This window comes from Stegostoma tigrinum, chromosome 45 (assembly GCF_030684315.1).
Source record: "Stegostoma tigrinum isolate sSteTig4 chromosome 45, sSteTig4.hap1, whole genome shotgun sequence".
Lineage (NCBI taxonomy): Eukaryota > Metazoa > Chordata > Chondrichthyes > Orectolobiformes > Stegostomatidae > Stegostoma > Stegostoma tigrinum.
In genome coordinates this window covers 13,727,814-13,744,540 of record NC_081398.1, presented here as the reverse complement: position 1 = coordinate 13,744,540, position 16,727 = coordinate 13,727,814, and the positions used below count along the sequence as shown (strand labels likewise).

Sequence of the window (16,727 nt, the reverse complement as noted above, 5' to 3'; positions counted from 1 at the left end):
TCTACCACAGAACACTAGAAGCCAAGTCACTGAATATATCCAAGGGAGGAAACTTTTTAAAAGGCATCAAGAATATGGGTAAAAGAAAAAGCCAGAATTTGGCAGACCAAAGATCAGCCATAATCAAAGAATGTAGGAACAGGCTCAAAGGGCCTATTGGCCTACTTCCATATAGTTTCCAAGCTGTTTAACTCCAAAAAGACTTGATGTTTTAAAAAAATTCAGATTTCAGTGTCACTAGTCAGCCAGCATTTATTGCCCAACCCCAGTTGCCCTCAGAGACTTTATAGTGAGCAGTACAGATGAATGGCTTGTGGGGCCATTTCAGATGGCAGCTGAAAGTCAACCACATTGCATATCTGGAGTCACATGTAGGACAGACCAGATAAGAATGGCAGGTTTCATTCTCTGAAGGTCAATAGTGAACCAGATGAGTTTTTCCAACAGTCTACAATAATTTCATGGTCACCAGTAAGTTCCTAAGGCCAGATTTAAAAAATTAGATCCAAATACCACCATGTGGTGTGGCAGTACCCAGAATAATCCAGCAATGTCACAAAGCCATCCTCCCCGCCTCCCCACAGGTGATCTAACTCAAGCAAGGGCAATTACTGGCCCAGATTTTCTACTGAACTAGTCCAAGCGAGTAAGGAGAATGGGGAAAGTGTCTCTTCCTTGCCTACACACGAAGATGAAGTGCTCGTATACAGAAATGAAGCACCGCTGATTGAAACACTTTGTAAGGTTAACTTTATTTTAAACTGGTTTGCATTTAGTTATTCAGAGTAATGTTAGACCCCCTCCACCCCACACCAACCCCCTCCCCAAACATCAACAAAAGCTGGAGTTGGGTGTTGCGAGTGACAGAAGTGATAGTTTACAACCGGCAAGGGGTAGCCATTGCTGCTTATGATGTTTGAGACACTGGGTAGCCACTTACTGTGGTCAGAGCCAGCCACAACCTACAGGGAAATGAGGCAGCCTTGCAGGCACCAAAATGCTTTGCAGCTGTCTTCACGCACATACACACAAATTAAGCTATTCATTCACATGAGAATCCATACAGTAAACTACTCATTCACACAAAGCAATTCACAGGCAAACATCACCAAATTTCAAGGCATAACAAAACGTGTGTTTATTTTCTTTTAAAATGCGGTGGAATTAAGCCAAATAGGTGTACACAGTTTAATTGTTTGCAAGGTTATTTTGAATTTAAAACAGGGATTCCCATTGAGAACAGAGCTGAGCCTATTCAGCAACACAGTTGAGACAAGGTTCATAGCACCATGTCTGATGGCTCAGCACCCCCTCATGAGAAAGTTCTTATAATAGCAACCCCCTCCTGATTCACAATATTGTTATGGCGCACAGGATTTGCTTGTTTGGAGGGGGGAGGGGGCACACAGGGTTGATGGCGGTAGGAGCAATTTGAAGAGGCCTAGCTTCCCCCTTCTACTAAAGGCTGGGAGAGAAGTGGGGCTGGGGTATCCCCCCAAGGGGACCAAGCACCATTTACAGTCATACCAAGCAGTTCAACCCTGAGTTAGAGTCAAGCTGTTAGGTGACTTGCTGCTCTTTAGCAGGTCCTCTGCTCATATGCTTCCCACATTCAATCTTATAGCAGAGGCAGGATGGATGGAAAGTTAACCTTCAAAACTGGTGCAAACAAAACAAAGGAAGCAGGGGCAGGGGTGGGATGTGAGAGAAAGAAAATGTTTGACCTGCGTTGAAACAAAGTGGCACTGCCCTTTCAAAACTCAAATTCTTATTAAAATTCAGACTTTTCCCACTTCGAAGAAGGAAATCCAGCCCCAAGCCTCAAAACTCCCCCTGATGGTGTAAACAGGTGAAGGCAAGACAAAATTCCACAACACAGGGGTAACACACACTTTATTTCAGCTGAACTACTACCCACTGGCTATTCAAACCCCTCCCCAAAAATAAAGACCAGGCTTGCTACAGCATCAGAGTTCACACCTACATTCTGTAAGTCCCACATTCCTCTCTGCAAAAGACAGGACAGTAAACCACGTGTGAGATCTATGTATAGCCAATGAATGAAGTAACCTTGACTAAAGTGACCACACATACAGACCAGTACAGAATGATGACAGCTAAGAACTGGAAGCCAAATGAAAATAATCAAAAAAGTAAAGCCACCATTCCCATTGGTAATTAGGGAGTGGTTTGTAAACTTGGAAGAGAGGTGATTGGAGTAGGACAAAGGCTGGGTTGGGGGGGGGGGGGGGGAGAGGAGGTGGTCACCACTCAATTCAATGCCTTTCTCAGACAGAACACAATCATCTCACCAAGTTTCCCCAGCAACAGTGGGGTAAAAAGAATCAGGGCTCCAAAATAAAACCCGTTTGCTTATGTCTACAGAGGGGCTTGTTTTATTGCCAGGGTTTCTGAAATAAAGTTAGTGTTCGCTTGCAAATTTTTTTTGTTTTTTTTTTGGTTTTTGATTAAATTATACTTTGTCATTTTCTCACTGAAATAAAAAGTCTCTCAATCCCAAAGCGCACTTTTAGCCTCTCAGGTCTGGGTTTTTTTTTTAAAAACCAGAAGCGGTATCCTGAAAAAAAACAAAAAGACAACTCAGTACAAAACACAAGACAATCAATTTGACAAGCTGAAATCACAAATTTGTTCCTGGTTAGTTTTGTGGGGAAAGGGAGAAAGAGAAGATGCTACTGCACAACTGATGGATCTGTATTCCTCTAGTACCTTTCACAGCTTTAGTATATCCCAATGCGCTTTACAGCCGATGAGCTGCTTTAGAAGTGTGGACCACTGAATTTTTAGAAAGAACACACAGGATGTTCATGCCACTGGCTCCACCAGTGGCTTTTGCCCACTTCTAAATACCCTTAAATTGAATGGGGGTTGCTCAAGGCATTTCAGAGCACAGTCAAAAGTCAATATTGCTATGGATCCAGAATCACACTCTTGCCCCTAAAAGACAACAGCAATCAGATGGGAGTTTTACAACTAGACAGGGGCTACATGGCTGCCTTCAGCTTTTCAATGGACATTTTATTGAATTCTAATTCCACCACCTGTCAGGGTGGGATTCAAGCTCTCAGTCCCAGAACATTAACAGTACGCCAACACTGATGTAGGAAACATAGCAACCAGTTGCTATACGCAAGCCCCTAAAAAACTCAATCATTTAGTTAACAAAAGAAAGGGAGTGATAAATAATCAATGCTGGAAATACTCAGCATGTCTGGCAACATTTCTGGATAGAGTTAAAGTTTCCAGTCTGATGTTACTGGAGTTTCTCCAGTGCTTTTTATTTCCGATTTAGAGCAGAAATATGAATTTACAGGATAATTGTTGGCCTCAGATCAAAATGGCACCTGCCACCCCAGGTTCTACAAAGCTGCAGCCATCTGATCCTTTGTATTTGGAGGACAGTGATTAAAAGCACAAGAGGGACTTGGAGTGACAATGCACAGCTCATCTGCTGCTTCACCTTCCATTCCTATTTAAAATTCACTAAATTAGATCCTATTCAAATGTGATGCCCCTTGCGAACAGCAATCCTGATGTTGTGCCAATGGAGGGGAGGTGAGAGTAAAACAGAGCAGGAGTTCAAACAGCAAGGCCCTGGATGGAGTTTGTGTTTTTCTTTGGGCCACAAGGTTAACCGCCAGCTAGCATGGCACTGTCTCATAACACTAACCTATGTCGCAGTTACTTGCTCATGACCTTGGCAGCAATAGCAGATTCTTCATTCATGGCGCTGAGGACAGTGATCTGAAGAGTGAACAAAAGAAATAAAAAAGTATAAGAACATACATAGCCTGTGCAGTAATGTAAAATGTCGCAAGCTTTCTCAATCGTTCGTGTCCTGAACCAGATAAAAGCAGGAAGCCCATTCGTGGACTGTTATCTGTGTTAATGTTCTGGGGACCCAGGTCCCAACCGTGCCACAGCAAATGGTGAAATTTGAATTCAATAAATATCTGGAATTAAAGAGTCTAATGATGATCATGAATCCAGTGTCAATTGTCAGGAAAAACACATCTGGTTCACTAATGTCCTTCAGGGAAGGAAACTGCCATCCTTGCCTAGTCTGGCCTACATGTGACTCCCAAGACATGGCAGTGTGGTTGACTCTTAATTGCCCTCTGGGAAATTAGGGGTGGACAACAAATGCTGCCTGGCCAGCAACGCCCTCATCCCATGAATGAGGAAAGGAATCAGGATGTCAGAGATTGCCATTTGATGCTGGGACAGGGCTTGGAGACAGACTGCCAAAGATTAGGAGTTGGCCACACTTGGCTATAAGGGCGACTCGCCAGACATGTACACAAATTAGACCATTCAGCCCCAGAGCCTGCTTTGCCATTGGATAAGATCACAGCTTACTTGATCATGGCCTCAGGGTCACATTTCCATCCGAGTACCAATAGACTCATTGCAAGTCAAGAATCCAACTCAACATTAAAAATATTCACTGACCCCACCACCACTGATCTCTGGGCTAAAAGAAAAGTTCCTCAGACAGACACAGCCATCCAAATGAAAGCAGATCTCATGAGAACAATGAGACTGGAGACAATTTAAGAGTAATACACTCTGCCTACTTTCAAATGTTATTAAAATCAATCTGCTGTGTGTGTGTGTGTGTGGGGGGGGGGGGGGGCGGGGGGGAGGGAGGAGTGACAGGAACAGGCAGACGAAGTGACACATTCACCCTGTCAACTTTCACAGAGGACGATTCAGGGACAAAGTAGTCCAGGGAACATCTATTCATCCATTAATTTCCACCTAATGGGGTTGTGGAGTTAGCATCTCAAATACTGAACCTGCTGACAGGAACATGGTCCCTCAGCACAGCCTATGAACACTAGCCTGGATTTCTGTGCTTTAGATTTGAATGGGTCCCAAACCCAATAAATGGAAAAATGCATGCAGGCTACTTGCTCAACAGCCGGAATCTTTGGGGAAAATGGCCAACGCAATGATCACATTAAGTTCTTTTTAGATACTAGAATCAGAATCCCCACAGACTGGAAGGCAGCCATTTGGTCCAACAAATCCACACAGGCCTTTGGAACAGCATCCCACCCAAACCCCCATCACCACCCTCCCCTCACCCTGTTCCTACATTCCTCTTAGCTAATATGCCTAACCTAGACATCCCTGAACACTATGGACAATTTAGCATGGCCAATTCACTAACTTGCAAGTTTTACGACTTTGGGAAGATGATATCAGAGCACCTGGCAGAAACCTTAAATACACAGACCCAAGATTTATTTAGCAAAATGCAATGATCTTTTCACTGCAGACCTGCTGAGACCATCATTTTTTCAAAAAAATTGGCCATTCACACCAGTCTGTTACAAGTTATGCAACAAGTTATGGAAGACACCAGCTGTCATTATTGACTCCCCACAGGTAGTTCTGTGATATTGTGTTTTGTCGATGCAAATTGGCTGTGATTGATGAATAGTGGACACTTCAGATAACTCAAACCTTATACCTGTACAGGTATAGCAATTTCCCATTTTGCACTTTTCTGTAGCACAACATCACACAAGAACACGGCTATCACGTTATACCTGTATTTCCTCACGATGCAGCACAGAGTGGCAGTTCAAATTCCTTCAGTCACACCAACACAAACAGGTTATGGCCATTCAGCACAACCATGGCTGATCTAGTGCTTCAATGCCACAGTCCTGCCTGCACCCTCAATTCCCAAATTCATCTACAACACTCGGGTCCAGAATTCCAAAGACTGACAACAGTCAAAAAATTTCTCATTTCAGTCCCAAACAGCAGACTCCCTATCCTAAGCCCTTTTTTTCTGGTAACAAGAACCTGTATCAATCTTGTCAAACCTCTTCCAAACATTGTTTAAATGAAGTCACCTCCCATAAATAAAGACATCTCAATTGTCTTTCCAAACCTACATGCTGACTTTCTGCATCCCTTAGCAAGTTCACCCAATGAGCATAAAGATTTGTTGGATATTTTCTCAATTTCCTTTTTATAAAAGAAAGTGTCAGTTACACAGTACAGAAACAGACCCTTCAGTCCACCCATCCATGCCAACCAGATATCCTAAATTAATCTAGTCCCATTTGCCAGCACTTGGACCATATCCCTCTAAACCCTTCCTATTTATGAATCCATCCAGATGCCATTTAAATGTTATAATTGTACCAGCTTCCACCACTTCCTCTGGCAGCTCATTCCAGACATGCACCACACTCTGCATGAAAAGTTGCTTCTTTGGTCCCCTTTAAGTCTTTCCCCTCACCTTCATGGTATCACCACGGCACACCCTCACAGGTGAGCTAACATATTCCATACTCCCCTACGAGAAACGTTCTGATGGAATGAACGTGTGCTTCTTAATACGTGCTCATTTACAACATGCAATCTTTGAACCTGTAATTGTTAAGGCCAGTCGGCCAGCTTTCTTTCTCCCCTTTGAGGCAATAAGGCCGCAGGCTTTATTGAATCTTAGTCACTGGAGTTTCTCCAACAGTCTCTTATGTTGGACACCTTAATTTCCCATCACATTTTAAGCCCGGAAGACAAATCACCATCCTGAATGGGTTTTAGCCTGTCTTCTGTGAAGACTATTTCCTCACTCCCCATATGTTTTTTACATTTCAAGAGATCTAGCATGGTTTAGCTACTCTCTTTTTTTTAAAAAGAGACAAAGATCTTATATTTTGGCCCAATTTACTTTCATCTCACTTTCCCCCCGACATTTTAAACTTTTTGATCTCAAAACACTCAGAACCCTCAATGTGCTACTGCCTTTTGCAGTATAAGAGTCTTCCTTAATGTAATATGATGCAGAACTTACAATCTGCTTTTTTGAATGAAATGTGCTCTAAATATTAAAAATCCAAATATAGCTCATTTACCACAATACTTGGAGTAACACAACAGTTGTGGCAGATCACTCACCCTCTATCAATACAAAACCTCTGAACTGTATGAAGCAGTGCAGAGGCCTTTACGTCCATCAATTTAACCTATTTTCCAAACAGAATTAGTCAACCCTTCTCTCAAACTTAAAGCAGATGACTTTTATATATGACTTTTGTTTGCACCTCCATGAGAAAGATCAAAACCCAGTACTGAGACTGACCAATGTGCCTTGCCTTTCCAACTCCACCCTAAAATAACAAGTAAAACAGCACTGGAAAGAAACAAAATACCAGAGAGGGAAGGAAAACAAAGCTTAAAAAAATACACACCAGTGTCTCCTCGCCAGCATTGTAACGTTGTTCAATATCCTTGCCCAGGTCTGAATCAGGAAGTTTCAGGTCTTCACGCACCTCACCACCATCACCCAACAGAGACAGGTAGCCATCCAGAATGCCAATCAGCTGCAGAGGAAACAGTAAGTATGACTGGGTAGTCCATTCCCCATACACAAAAACCCCCATCACCCACTCCCCTAACAACTATACCTGATAATCAGATCTTCTGATGTTGGGAACATCCATGTTATGGGTGGAAGGGCAGATGTCCTCATACTTTCTGCCAGTGAACAGATCAATGCCAACCAAGTGAACCTAGAGGCAAGACAGATCTGGTGAGGAATCATGCACGAGAAGCTGACAGTCACTTACACGCGCTATACAAATAGTGTGATTTATAATGGAAAAGCTATGAGATATGACAACATTTTTAATGAGTGAAGCTCACTCAGTCGGTAAATGGTCTCATCAGCAAAGGTGTGGAGACTGCAAATCTCAGGGGAGTTGGGTCTGGGCGAGAACAGCAACAAGGAAAAAAGGAGGCAGCAAAAAGGAAGGAAGGGAAGCAGAGAAAGAGACACTTGGGAAGGAAAGTGTGAAGACAGTCAGAACGCAAACATTTTAGTAGAACAGAAGAACATAGGGGTTCGGTACAATTCAAGTACAACCACAGGGTGGATAAAAAAAGCGTTTAGCATGCTGGCCTTAAATCGGTCAGTCCTTTGAGTGTAGGAACTGGGAAGTCACGTTGAGGTCGTACAGAGTAAGGCGTCTTCTGGAGTACTGCATCCAGTTCTGGTTGCCCAGTTATAGAAAGAATATCAGTAAGCTGAAGGGGATTCAGAAGAGATTTACCAGTATGTTGCCAGGAATGCAAGGTTTGTGTTATGAAGAAAGGCTACATAGGCTGGGAGTTTTATTACTGGAACATAGGAGGTTGACAAGTGACCTTTTAAAAAGTTTGTAATATGAGAATTTAGTAGAGTCAATGGTAGTGGTCTTCTCCCTGGGATGGGGGATTTCAAGACTAGGGGCACTTTTTAAGGTGAGGAGAGAGATTTAAAACAGACGAGTGGAATTAAAAAAAACACGCAGAGGGTAGTTCGTGTGTGGAATGAACTTCCAGAGGAAGTGGTGGTCGTGGCTGCAATTACTATGTTTAAAAAAACTTGGATAAGTACATGAATAGGGAAGGTTGGGAGGGATATTGACCAGGAGCAGACAGGTGGGACTAATTTAGTCTGGGATTATGGTTGGCATGGACTGTTTGGAAAGAAGGGCCAGTTTCCATGCTGTATGACTCTACAATTCTATAACTCCAGCACAGAGGACCTGCAGATAACCAGGGTCCATACTGGCTGACACATCCCTGAGGCACGAGTACCAAAATTAGTCACTATTACAAAGCACAGGCAATTTACTTCAGCAATGACAACAGTGGCAACTTTCTCTGCAGACCACCTCAAGAAACCTCACACCTGAGAACAAGTCAAAATTGAGCAGTTTCAAATTCTGTAAGGTATTGATGATAGAGAAACTGTTGCTAGTGACAGAAAGGTGGCTTACCAGAGATGGAACAGACAGAAAAGAATAAAATTACAAAATAAAAGGGCGATGCGGAGAATATTTTTCTCCAGTGAGTTGTGATTTGGAACATGCTACCTCAAGTCAAATAAGATTCAATAGAAACTCTCAGGAGAAAAAAAAGGGGAGAAACTGGAAAAATATTTGGAGGTGTGCAGACTCATCTGGAGAGAAGGGGTACAGGATTAATAGAATTCAGCCAGCACAGGTATAATAAGCTGAATGGCCTCCCTTTACACTAAGCCTCAGGCTGATCAGATTTTGTGTTGATCCAGTGTCTGACTGTCTGCCAGCCACAGCACACTGTCTGCCTCTGTGACAGGAAGAACCTCACTCAGAGCAGGGGAAGCACAGGTTACTGCACACCATTAGAGGAGCAAAATGCAAGCGTGCAGCTATCCAAGAAGGCTCAGCATTGTTCACCAGTTGACAGTCAAATTCACAGGTACTGCAGAGGGAGGGGTAACACAGAAAGCTGTTTTTTTAAAAAAACAGTAGCACTAGCAACCAAATTCATTTCAGGGAAGAGTCGCCAAAACTTGAGTGAGCCGTAGGAGTTTTGACCACTTTGCCTGTCAGGCCTGCCTAACAGGGAAGTTAAGGAATTTAAAAGGAGATTGAAGAGACACGGAATTTTACAGCAGGGATTCTAAAACTCAAGGTCTAAACAGCCAAAGGGACGGCTGCCATGGTGCCAAGGGACAGTGAACTGAAGACTGGGGAATACTCAAGAAGTCGTTATTTAAGTGTTCATCCCCGAGTACCTTCAGAGGTTACTGAAATCAAGTGGGCTCTCACCTAGAGGGGTCTGAAGAATATGATATTTAAAATATTACTGTACCAGAAGCCAAGGCAGGGGATGTTGAGCTCAGTGCTTTCGTTTGGTGTACAAGACAGTGCCAGTTAGAACACTTTCAGGATGAGCTTTGATTTATAGAGGGAGGCCAGTAAAGCCTTGAGAAGTTGCCATCACACCACTCTTACCTTGGCATGGCCATGTTTGCCAGTTTTAGAAGTTGACATGTCCACAATCTTGCATGGACGCCCTTTCAGCACCACAAAGCCATTTTTGCGCAGAGCAGAGCATTGCATTGGATAGGTGGTGGAAGCCCCAGAGTGGCCAGTCTCAAAATCCACATCGGAAGGATCAGCCATCTTTGAACGTTGATTGAGTGGTGCTGCCAAAGAGGAAGCAGAGGCAGTGAGCTATGGTCAGTTAGCCAAGTGTCTTATTTGCATAGCTCTGACATTTACTAACATAACCGATTCATAACAGACACAGAAAGCCCATTTCAACATGACGAAGCAGGAATGTTCAACCACACCCTTCTCAAACTACTTCCCATCCACTCGTACTTGTTCCAGCAACACTGGAATCTTATTCAAAAAGTCAGTGACTGGAAGTAAATTTCAAGACCCAGACAAGGAATTTACAGCCTCGGCTATTTAAGATGCTTCAGTCATCAATGACTGTTCATGAAAAATCAATTCTCTCCAGAACTGTGATTAAGCCTAATCTGATCAGGCAACAATTTGCAATTACATCACAACTATTGAAACTGAGGCACTTCACAGCCATGTTATCAAGCCATAACTGGCACTGGGACACAGCATGCAATCTAGGCAGCTCAAAGTCCTTTTATTTCCAAACAAGCCAGATTTTAACAGTTAAATACCCAATAACTAAGTGACCTTCATTGTTCTCTCTCCTTGTCTGCCCTTGTCTTAAGCACAGAGAATGTTAATGTTTCAGCAGACACATTCTCCTGACTATGTTAACCCATCTCCACAGACTGTATTACCACATTGTGGTTCAATGGGTTGCAGTTTCTCCTCTGAATAAGGTGTTTGGGGTATAACTCACTTCAAAAGGCCTGAGCACATTCAAGCACTGCTGCACACTCAAAGGCCCTGTCCTGCATGGTGTATAACTGGGTTCCATCTCCAATGGGCCAATAGGTCCCACAGGGGACAACAGCAGGAAGATTGCTCTCTGCCCCACGGCAGTTAGTGAACATAGCCGAGACCACTTAAGCGTCAGCTAGAAGCCACCTCGTCTGGTTCTAGAATAAAAAGCAGTCAGGCCTTTGTGGTGATGTCAGGAAGCACTGGTTCACATGAAAGGGAGTGGAAATCTGTAACAGATTTGAGAAACAGTAGACTATTCAGCCTGCTCAAAATGATCATTACTGACTTTTGGCTTAAACTTCTTTCTGTCCTGCTTCCCATATCCCTCAAAACACCAGAATCTGCTGACTGCTCCCTCCGAAATATTCAAGGGCAGATCCAACTTAACATTGAGTGAAGAAAATTCCCTTCATCTTTGTCCAAAATGGCTGATCCTTCACCCCAATACTCGGTGCTTTGTGTTTCAACTCCCCAGCCAGGGTAAAAGAACCTCATAGCCGACCCTGTCAAGCACCTCCAGAATCTCACCTATTTTCATGAGACTATCCTCATTCGTATAAATAAGGGACAATAGGCAAATTGTTCAGCCTGAGGACTAAACGCTTATTTGCGAAGACAAATTCAGTCAACCTTTATCTTGCAAGCACATCCTTGCTTAAACAGAGCAAAACTGCACACTTGTACCAATTGTGATCTCAAAGTCTGGTACAAAAGTAGCAAGATTACCTTACGTGCTAAACCCTTGTAAAAAGGCCAACATGTCAATTGACTTCTTAGTCACTTGCTATACTTACAAACTAACATTTTGTTTTCAATGCACAAACACTAAGTATTTTTGAAAAGCAAGATTCCTAAAGTTTCACGCTTTACAAAAATATTTTTTATTCTTATAAAGAAAATGACTAATTACACATTTCAAATCTTCTTCAGCTAGAAGTGAATGATCCATCATGGCCTTCTCAAGGTTCCTGTTGCACTGATGCCTGTGAAACGAGTAATGAACACACTAGACCCTGAAAAAAAGCTATGCTCTAGAACTAGCCAAGCTCATTGGTAAACTGTTCCAGTACAGCCACACTGGTATTTGCCTGATGCGGAAAAATCACCAGTCATACTCCAGACAACTAAGACGACAATTTCAGCTGTGACAATCATCACATCAACTATTCTTAATCGAAGTGATGGAAGGGGTCAATAGTAGCATTAACAAGCAGCAAACAAAACTGGATCATTAACATTTTGTTTGGACCTCTCAGCTCTTGACCTCATTGCAGCCTTGATCCAAACACGGGCAAGATAGCTGAACTCCAGGGCTGAAGTGAGTGACTGACTTCGATATCAAGGCAAAATTCGAGTTTGTCGACTTGCTCACTGAACCTGTGTGTTCGGTTGCAGATGTTTTATCAGTCTGTGAGGTAAATCATCAGCGCGCCTCTGGTAAAGCACTGGTGTTCTGTTCCGTTTGTTATTTACATGCTTCGGTTCGCTGGATATGGTTTGGCCAAACAAACATGCCAGGGCATTCTTGGAGGCCTGGCATTCCAACTAGAACTCCAACAAACAATGGTTTAGACCCTGTGCACAAACCACCGAAAAACAGAACTGCAAGTAATACCACCCACCCCAGCAAAGAGAGGCATGTATATAACAGGCAGGACAGAACAATGCTTCACTGGGGGTGCACTGATGACGCTGCCTAGCAGGGTGAAGTGTTCACAACCAATGGCTCAGCCAGCAAGTTTAAACCTTATCCATAACCCAAGCTACAAATCTTCTCCAAAACTTTGACAGCAATATTTGACTGAATGTGGCTTGGAGGAGCCTAAGAAAACTGCAACCAATGGGAATTTCCAGGCTCAGGCGTATGAGTGGCTAGTGATATTTGCACCACACAAGTGCAGGACAATGACATTTTCCAAAAAGAGAGAATCTAACCACCAGTCAATGGGATTACCATCAGAGAATCCCCACTATCAACATCCTAGGTGGGGGCGGGTAGATGTCAACATTCGTCAGAAATTGAAGTGGACTAGCCATAATTATAGCAGCCACTAAAACAAGCTTACAGCTCACATACTAACTGGTGAAAGCCTGTCCCACCATTTACAATACAATCATGGTGTGTGTTGAACTACTCCCCACTTGTCTGGGTGGGTGCAGCTTCAAAACACAAGCTCAACATTAATCAGGATTAAAGTACCACTTGACTGGCACCTTGAACCAGTGATGCTCAGAAGTAGCAGTACCCTTTGCAAAATGCACTGCAGAAATCCACCAAGGCACCTTCTGTCTTTCTTTATTCTAAATATGCCACATTGGTGTCACGGGCAACATCGGCATTTGTTCCACATCATTCGTTAGATTTGAACTGATCGAAATGGTCATTTCGCTGGAAAGAACCACATACCTGTGGGTTTAGAGTCACATGTAAGGCTTGAAAGGGTAAAGATTAGTTACCAAACCTACAGCCACCTCCACCTCGGAGGAGGACGGCAGCAGATACATGGGAACATCACTTCCCGCAAATTTCCTCTCCAAGCCACTCACCCACTTGATTTGGAAATACCTCTGCTCCCTCATTGTCACCAAGTGAAAATTCTGGAATTTGCTCCTTAACAGAAGTGGTCGGACCTAACAGAATTCAGTAGATCAGGGCAATTAGGGATGGGCACATCCCATGAAAGGAATAAATTATTTTATATCTCACGTGCCATTCAATTATCTTTGATACCTGTGAGCAGTCCACAGCTCATTTCTCCATCTAGCTTTGTATCATTAACAGAAATGTACCACTGCGTGGCTTTCATCTAAAATTATTAATATAGATTGTGAATAGCGGAGGCCCAATGATTCCTGCTGCACTCCACTCGTCTCAACTCAAATACTCACTTTCTGCTTCCTGTCTGTTAAGGAGTCTTCTATCAATTCAAACAGGTCACAGCCATGAGCTTTTCTATTAAAAGCATGGCACATTATCCAGTCAATATTACACCATTGTCTGTGGGAGCGTGCTGTATACAGATCAATTATCCTGTTTCGCACATCTGGAAGTTGAGAAAAGAGCTGACAGAAGCAGCATCACTACATCAGGGGTCAACGACACCCGATTGATGAAGAAAATCTGAACTGCCCAATTGCTGTGGCCAACCTTTTCGAACAACTGCTCAGATGTACAATGAGTGTGGGCGTGACTATTTCAGGTCATGACATGAACTTCTTTACAACTGACATGCTGAACAAGCTATTCAAGAAGTGACAAAGGATCCCAGAAAAGTGTGAAACCAGAATGTGGTATTTTGAGAAACTGGGGACCAAGCTAATCAGCAGGTAACTAACTACAGTGGTATTGTGGAATCTAAGTGAAACAAGCTGCAGAAACCCTTCCAGTTAGGAAGAATTTACTGTACAAACTACCTCAAAGCATTCAGATGCAAATGTAGTTTGCTACATAAAATTACAGAGCTTCTGGAACAACTTTACAAACAGTGCTTAAGTTTCATGTGCACATGCTCCCACCATCAGGATATCCCTTTCTCCCACACTTTTATATCCAGCTTCCCCCTTCAATTTACCAATGCCATTCCCCTCAACCAGTCCCTGTCAGACTAAGTTTAATACTGTCTTTGAATTTATTATGTTATCCTGACCTACCCAACCCCCACAAGTGCAGTATGGTTACAGATATCAGGATGCTCCCAAAATCAGAAATTCAGCAAGCCTATATCAAACATGAATCAGATCCAAGCATGGTTAGTCAATAAAACACCATCTACACTAAATGACATCTTACAAACTACTGAAAAAACAGCTCATAATGCAACACATGACTGGGCAAAGCACATTTCTCCATCACCACAGTCAATGGTAAGATAGTCCTTTCCAGTCAGAGCACAGCTATTACTAACAGTGCAGACCAAATTGAGTGTGTCAAGAGACACTCCATGCGGTATACTAGAATCAGCTCACATTCCCCCTTTACCAGGCAGCCCAATATAGAAACTTCTCCAGCAGTAGGCCTCAGGGACCACCCATTGCTACCTTGTCTCATTACTGCCTTATCCTCATTGCCCATGATTTCACCAAGCATTCTTCCAGCACTGATACCCTGAATATAACACCTCTGCCCCAGATGCCAACGCCTAACTTACCCCAATACCTTCTACCCACATATAAGTGAACCCACGAGGCCCAGAAGAAAATCACCTTGTCCCCTACCAGGGTCAGGGACCAAACCACTTTACATCCTCCCCCCACGGCAGGCTTTCCGTCCAATCTCATCCCTACATGACCAGCCTTCCTGGATTTTACCCCAGTATCTATCCCGGGCCTAGGATTTATAGCCAGTCTCAACCCTCTTGCCTAGGTTTGACCCCAGCCATCCTTACCCCGCCACATCAGTCTCCTATTTTCTCGGTGTTCTGACCACCCCCCCCGGGTTTTACTTTATCGCCCCGTAGCTCTTATTTCGCCCGGCTTTTCCTTCCCAGCCCCCACCCCGTCTCTCCCCTTCTTCCACAGCCCAACCCCAATGGCGGCCGCGGCCTACGCTCCCCTCCCTTCCTCCAGCGCCACACCCTGCGCTGAAGTCGCCGCCACCCCCTGCCCTCCCCTCTTCGGGCCACCCCATCTACTCTAACACCGCTCCAGGCGGCCACAGTCGCCTGCCCGCGGGACCGTTACCGCCGCCGGACCCCGCCGCCGCCACATGGACGCCACTCACCGTCCGAGAGACTGGCAGGAAAGGGCGGTGCTGCGCATGCGCCTGCCCGGCTGATACCAGCCGCTGCGCCTGCGCCCAACCGAGTCCCGCCCCCTTCAACATTGCGCAGGCGCGATCCTCTCCCACGAGGGGCGAGAGCACGGGCGGAACACCTATGCGCCTGCGCAAGACCGTCTTGGCCCGACCCGCCCTGTTAGCGCCTGCTGCGCTCTGAGCCTGCGCTAGATGTCCACCCACTGGCTCACCTAACCATTATTTCGACGTGCGCCTGCGTGTGGCTCCCCTTCGCTTCCTTACATGCCTTAGTCACGCAAAGTGCCTGCGCATAAGGTCTCCGTCCCTGTACCGCACGAGGCCGTCAAGCAGTGCGCGTGCGCGGTTGATCCCTTCCCCCACCCTCTACTGTTGCGCACTGCGTCCTCGCGGCCCCGCGCTGCGCATGCGCAACATTCTGCTGACTCTGGCCCTCTCAGACTCTGGGTTTGGGGGGGGGGGACCCTTAAAGGGCCATCCCACCGTCCCTTTCCCCACCCCCACCCCCATCCTCATCCCCATCCCCATCCCCATCCCCAAACCTCTCGCCTTGCCACTCAACCAAGGCCTACCAGTATGGAGTTAGCAACAGAAAGTAGATGCAGGGTAAAAGGAAAGTTTCATTCCATGTTAAAGCCTGAAGTGGAAGATTATTGTAATGGGGTTCTCAGGCTTGAAGGCATTGACTGGTGTATTCCTGCTTCTGATTTTGATGCTACATAGTTAAAGCCATCCCCAACGGTACTACTGAAATGATGTGGCACTTCAGTCATTGATCTTATCTATGCCAATAGTCATGAGGCCACAGTGTTGCCTGAGGGAGTGCCATGTTAATGGTGGAACTGTAGGTCTGGTTAGAATGGAGTATGAATTTAGCCACAATGAGCCAAGTGCCCTTTTTCTTTGCCATAAACCCCCAATGACTCTGGAGAGCTCCTATCGACTCTCCTTCCAATTGTGGCGATGGGATCTTTTACATCTATGTAAAAGGTTAGACAATGGAAGGTGCTCTAGACTTAACATCACCCGTAAAACAATGGGCCTTTGATAGTGTACCACCCCCTCCTGGGAGTGTTGTCTTGCATCATAAGCTCAATTATCTGCAGCGGGATTTGGACTCACAAGTTTCTGAATCAGAATTGAGCAAAGTGATCCAATCAACGGTGCCAGAACACACTTTGATTCTCAAAATAATGCTTGACTATTTTGTCATATGTATATCTGCATTTTTAACCAAA

The 16,727-nt window shown here is 44.5% G+C and overlaps 1 protein-coding gene across 2 annotated transcripts; it reads right to left on the bottom strand.

Moving 5' to 3' along the window:
- Positions 1 to 1,113: 1,113 nt before the first annotated feature.
- LOC125448714 (eukaryotic translation initiation factor 5A-1-like) lies at positions 1,114 to 15,725 on the bottom strand. 2 transcript variants are annotated; one of them, XM_048524185.2, is made up of 6 exons: positions 15,702 to 15,725; positions 9,813 to 10,006; positions 7,455 to 7,559; positions 7,239 to 7,370; positions 3,692 to 3,765; positions 1,114 to 2,578 (listed from the first exon to the last, which is right to left on the bottom strand). In XM_048524185.2, exons 2-5 carry the CDS (start codon positions 9,981 to 9,983, stop codon positions 3,703 to 3,705), a joined length of 471 nt encoding a protein of 156 aa, XP_048380142.1. In that variant the 5' UTR covers positions 9,984 to 10,006; positions 15,702 to 15,725; the 3' UTR covers positions 1,114 to 2,578; positions 3,692 to 3,702. The 2 variants fall into 2 exon arrangements, with proteins under 2 accessions (XP_048380142.1, XP_048380141.1); XM_048524184.2 differs by lacking the exon at positions 15,702 to 15,725 and adding an exon at positions 15,457 to 15,542.
- Positions 15,726 to 16,727: the final 1,002 nt, after the last annotated feature.

What these genes read in the sequence shown, in the direction of transcription:
- LOC125448714 (XM_048524185.2), bottom strand. Translation starts at nt 9,983, where the DNA reads ATGGCTGATCCTTCCGATGTGGATTTTGAGACTGGCCACTCTGGGGCT. An exon ending in GCAAACATGGCCATGCCAAG is followed by an intron (nt 7,560 to 9,812) that starts GTAAGAGTGGTG and finishes TCTTGCCTCTAG; the next exon opens with GTTCACTTGGTTGGCATTGA. An exon ending in TCAGAAGATCTGATTATCAG is followed by an intron (nt 7,371 to 7,454) that starts GTATAGTTGTTA and finishes TTTCCTCTGCAG; the next exon opens with CTGATTGGCATTCTGGATGG.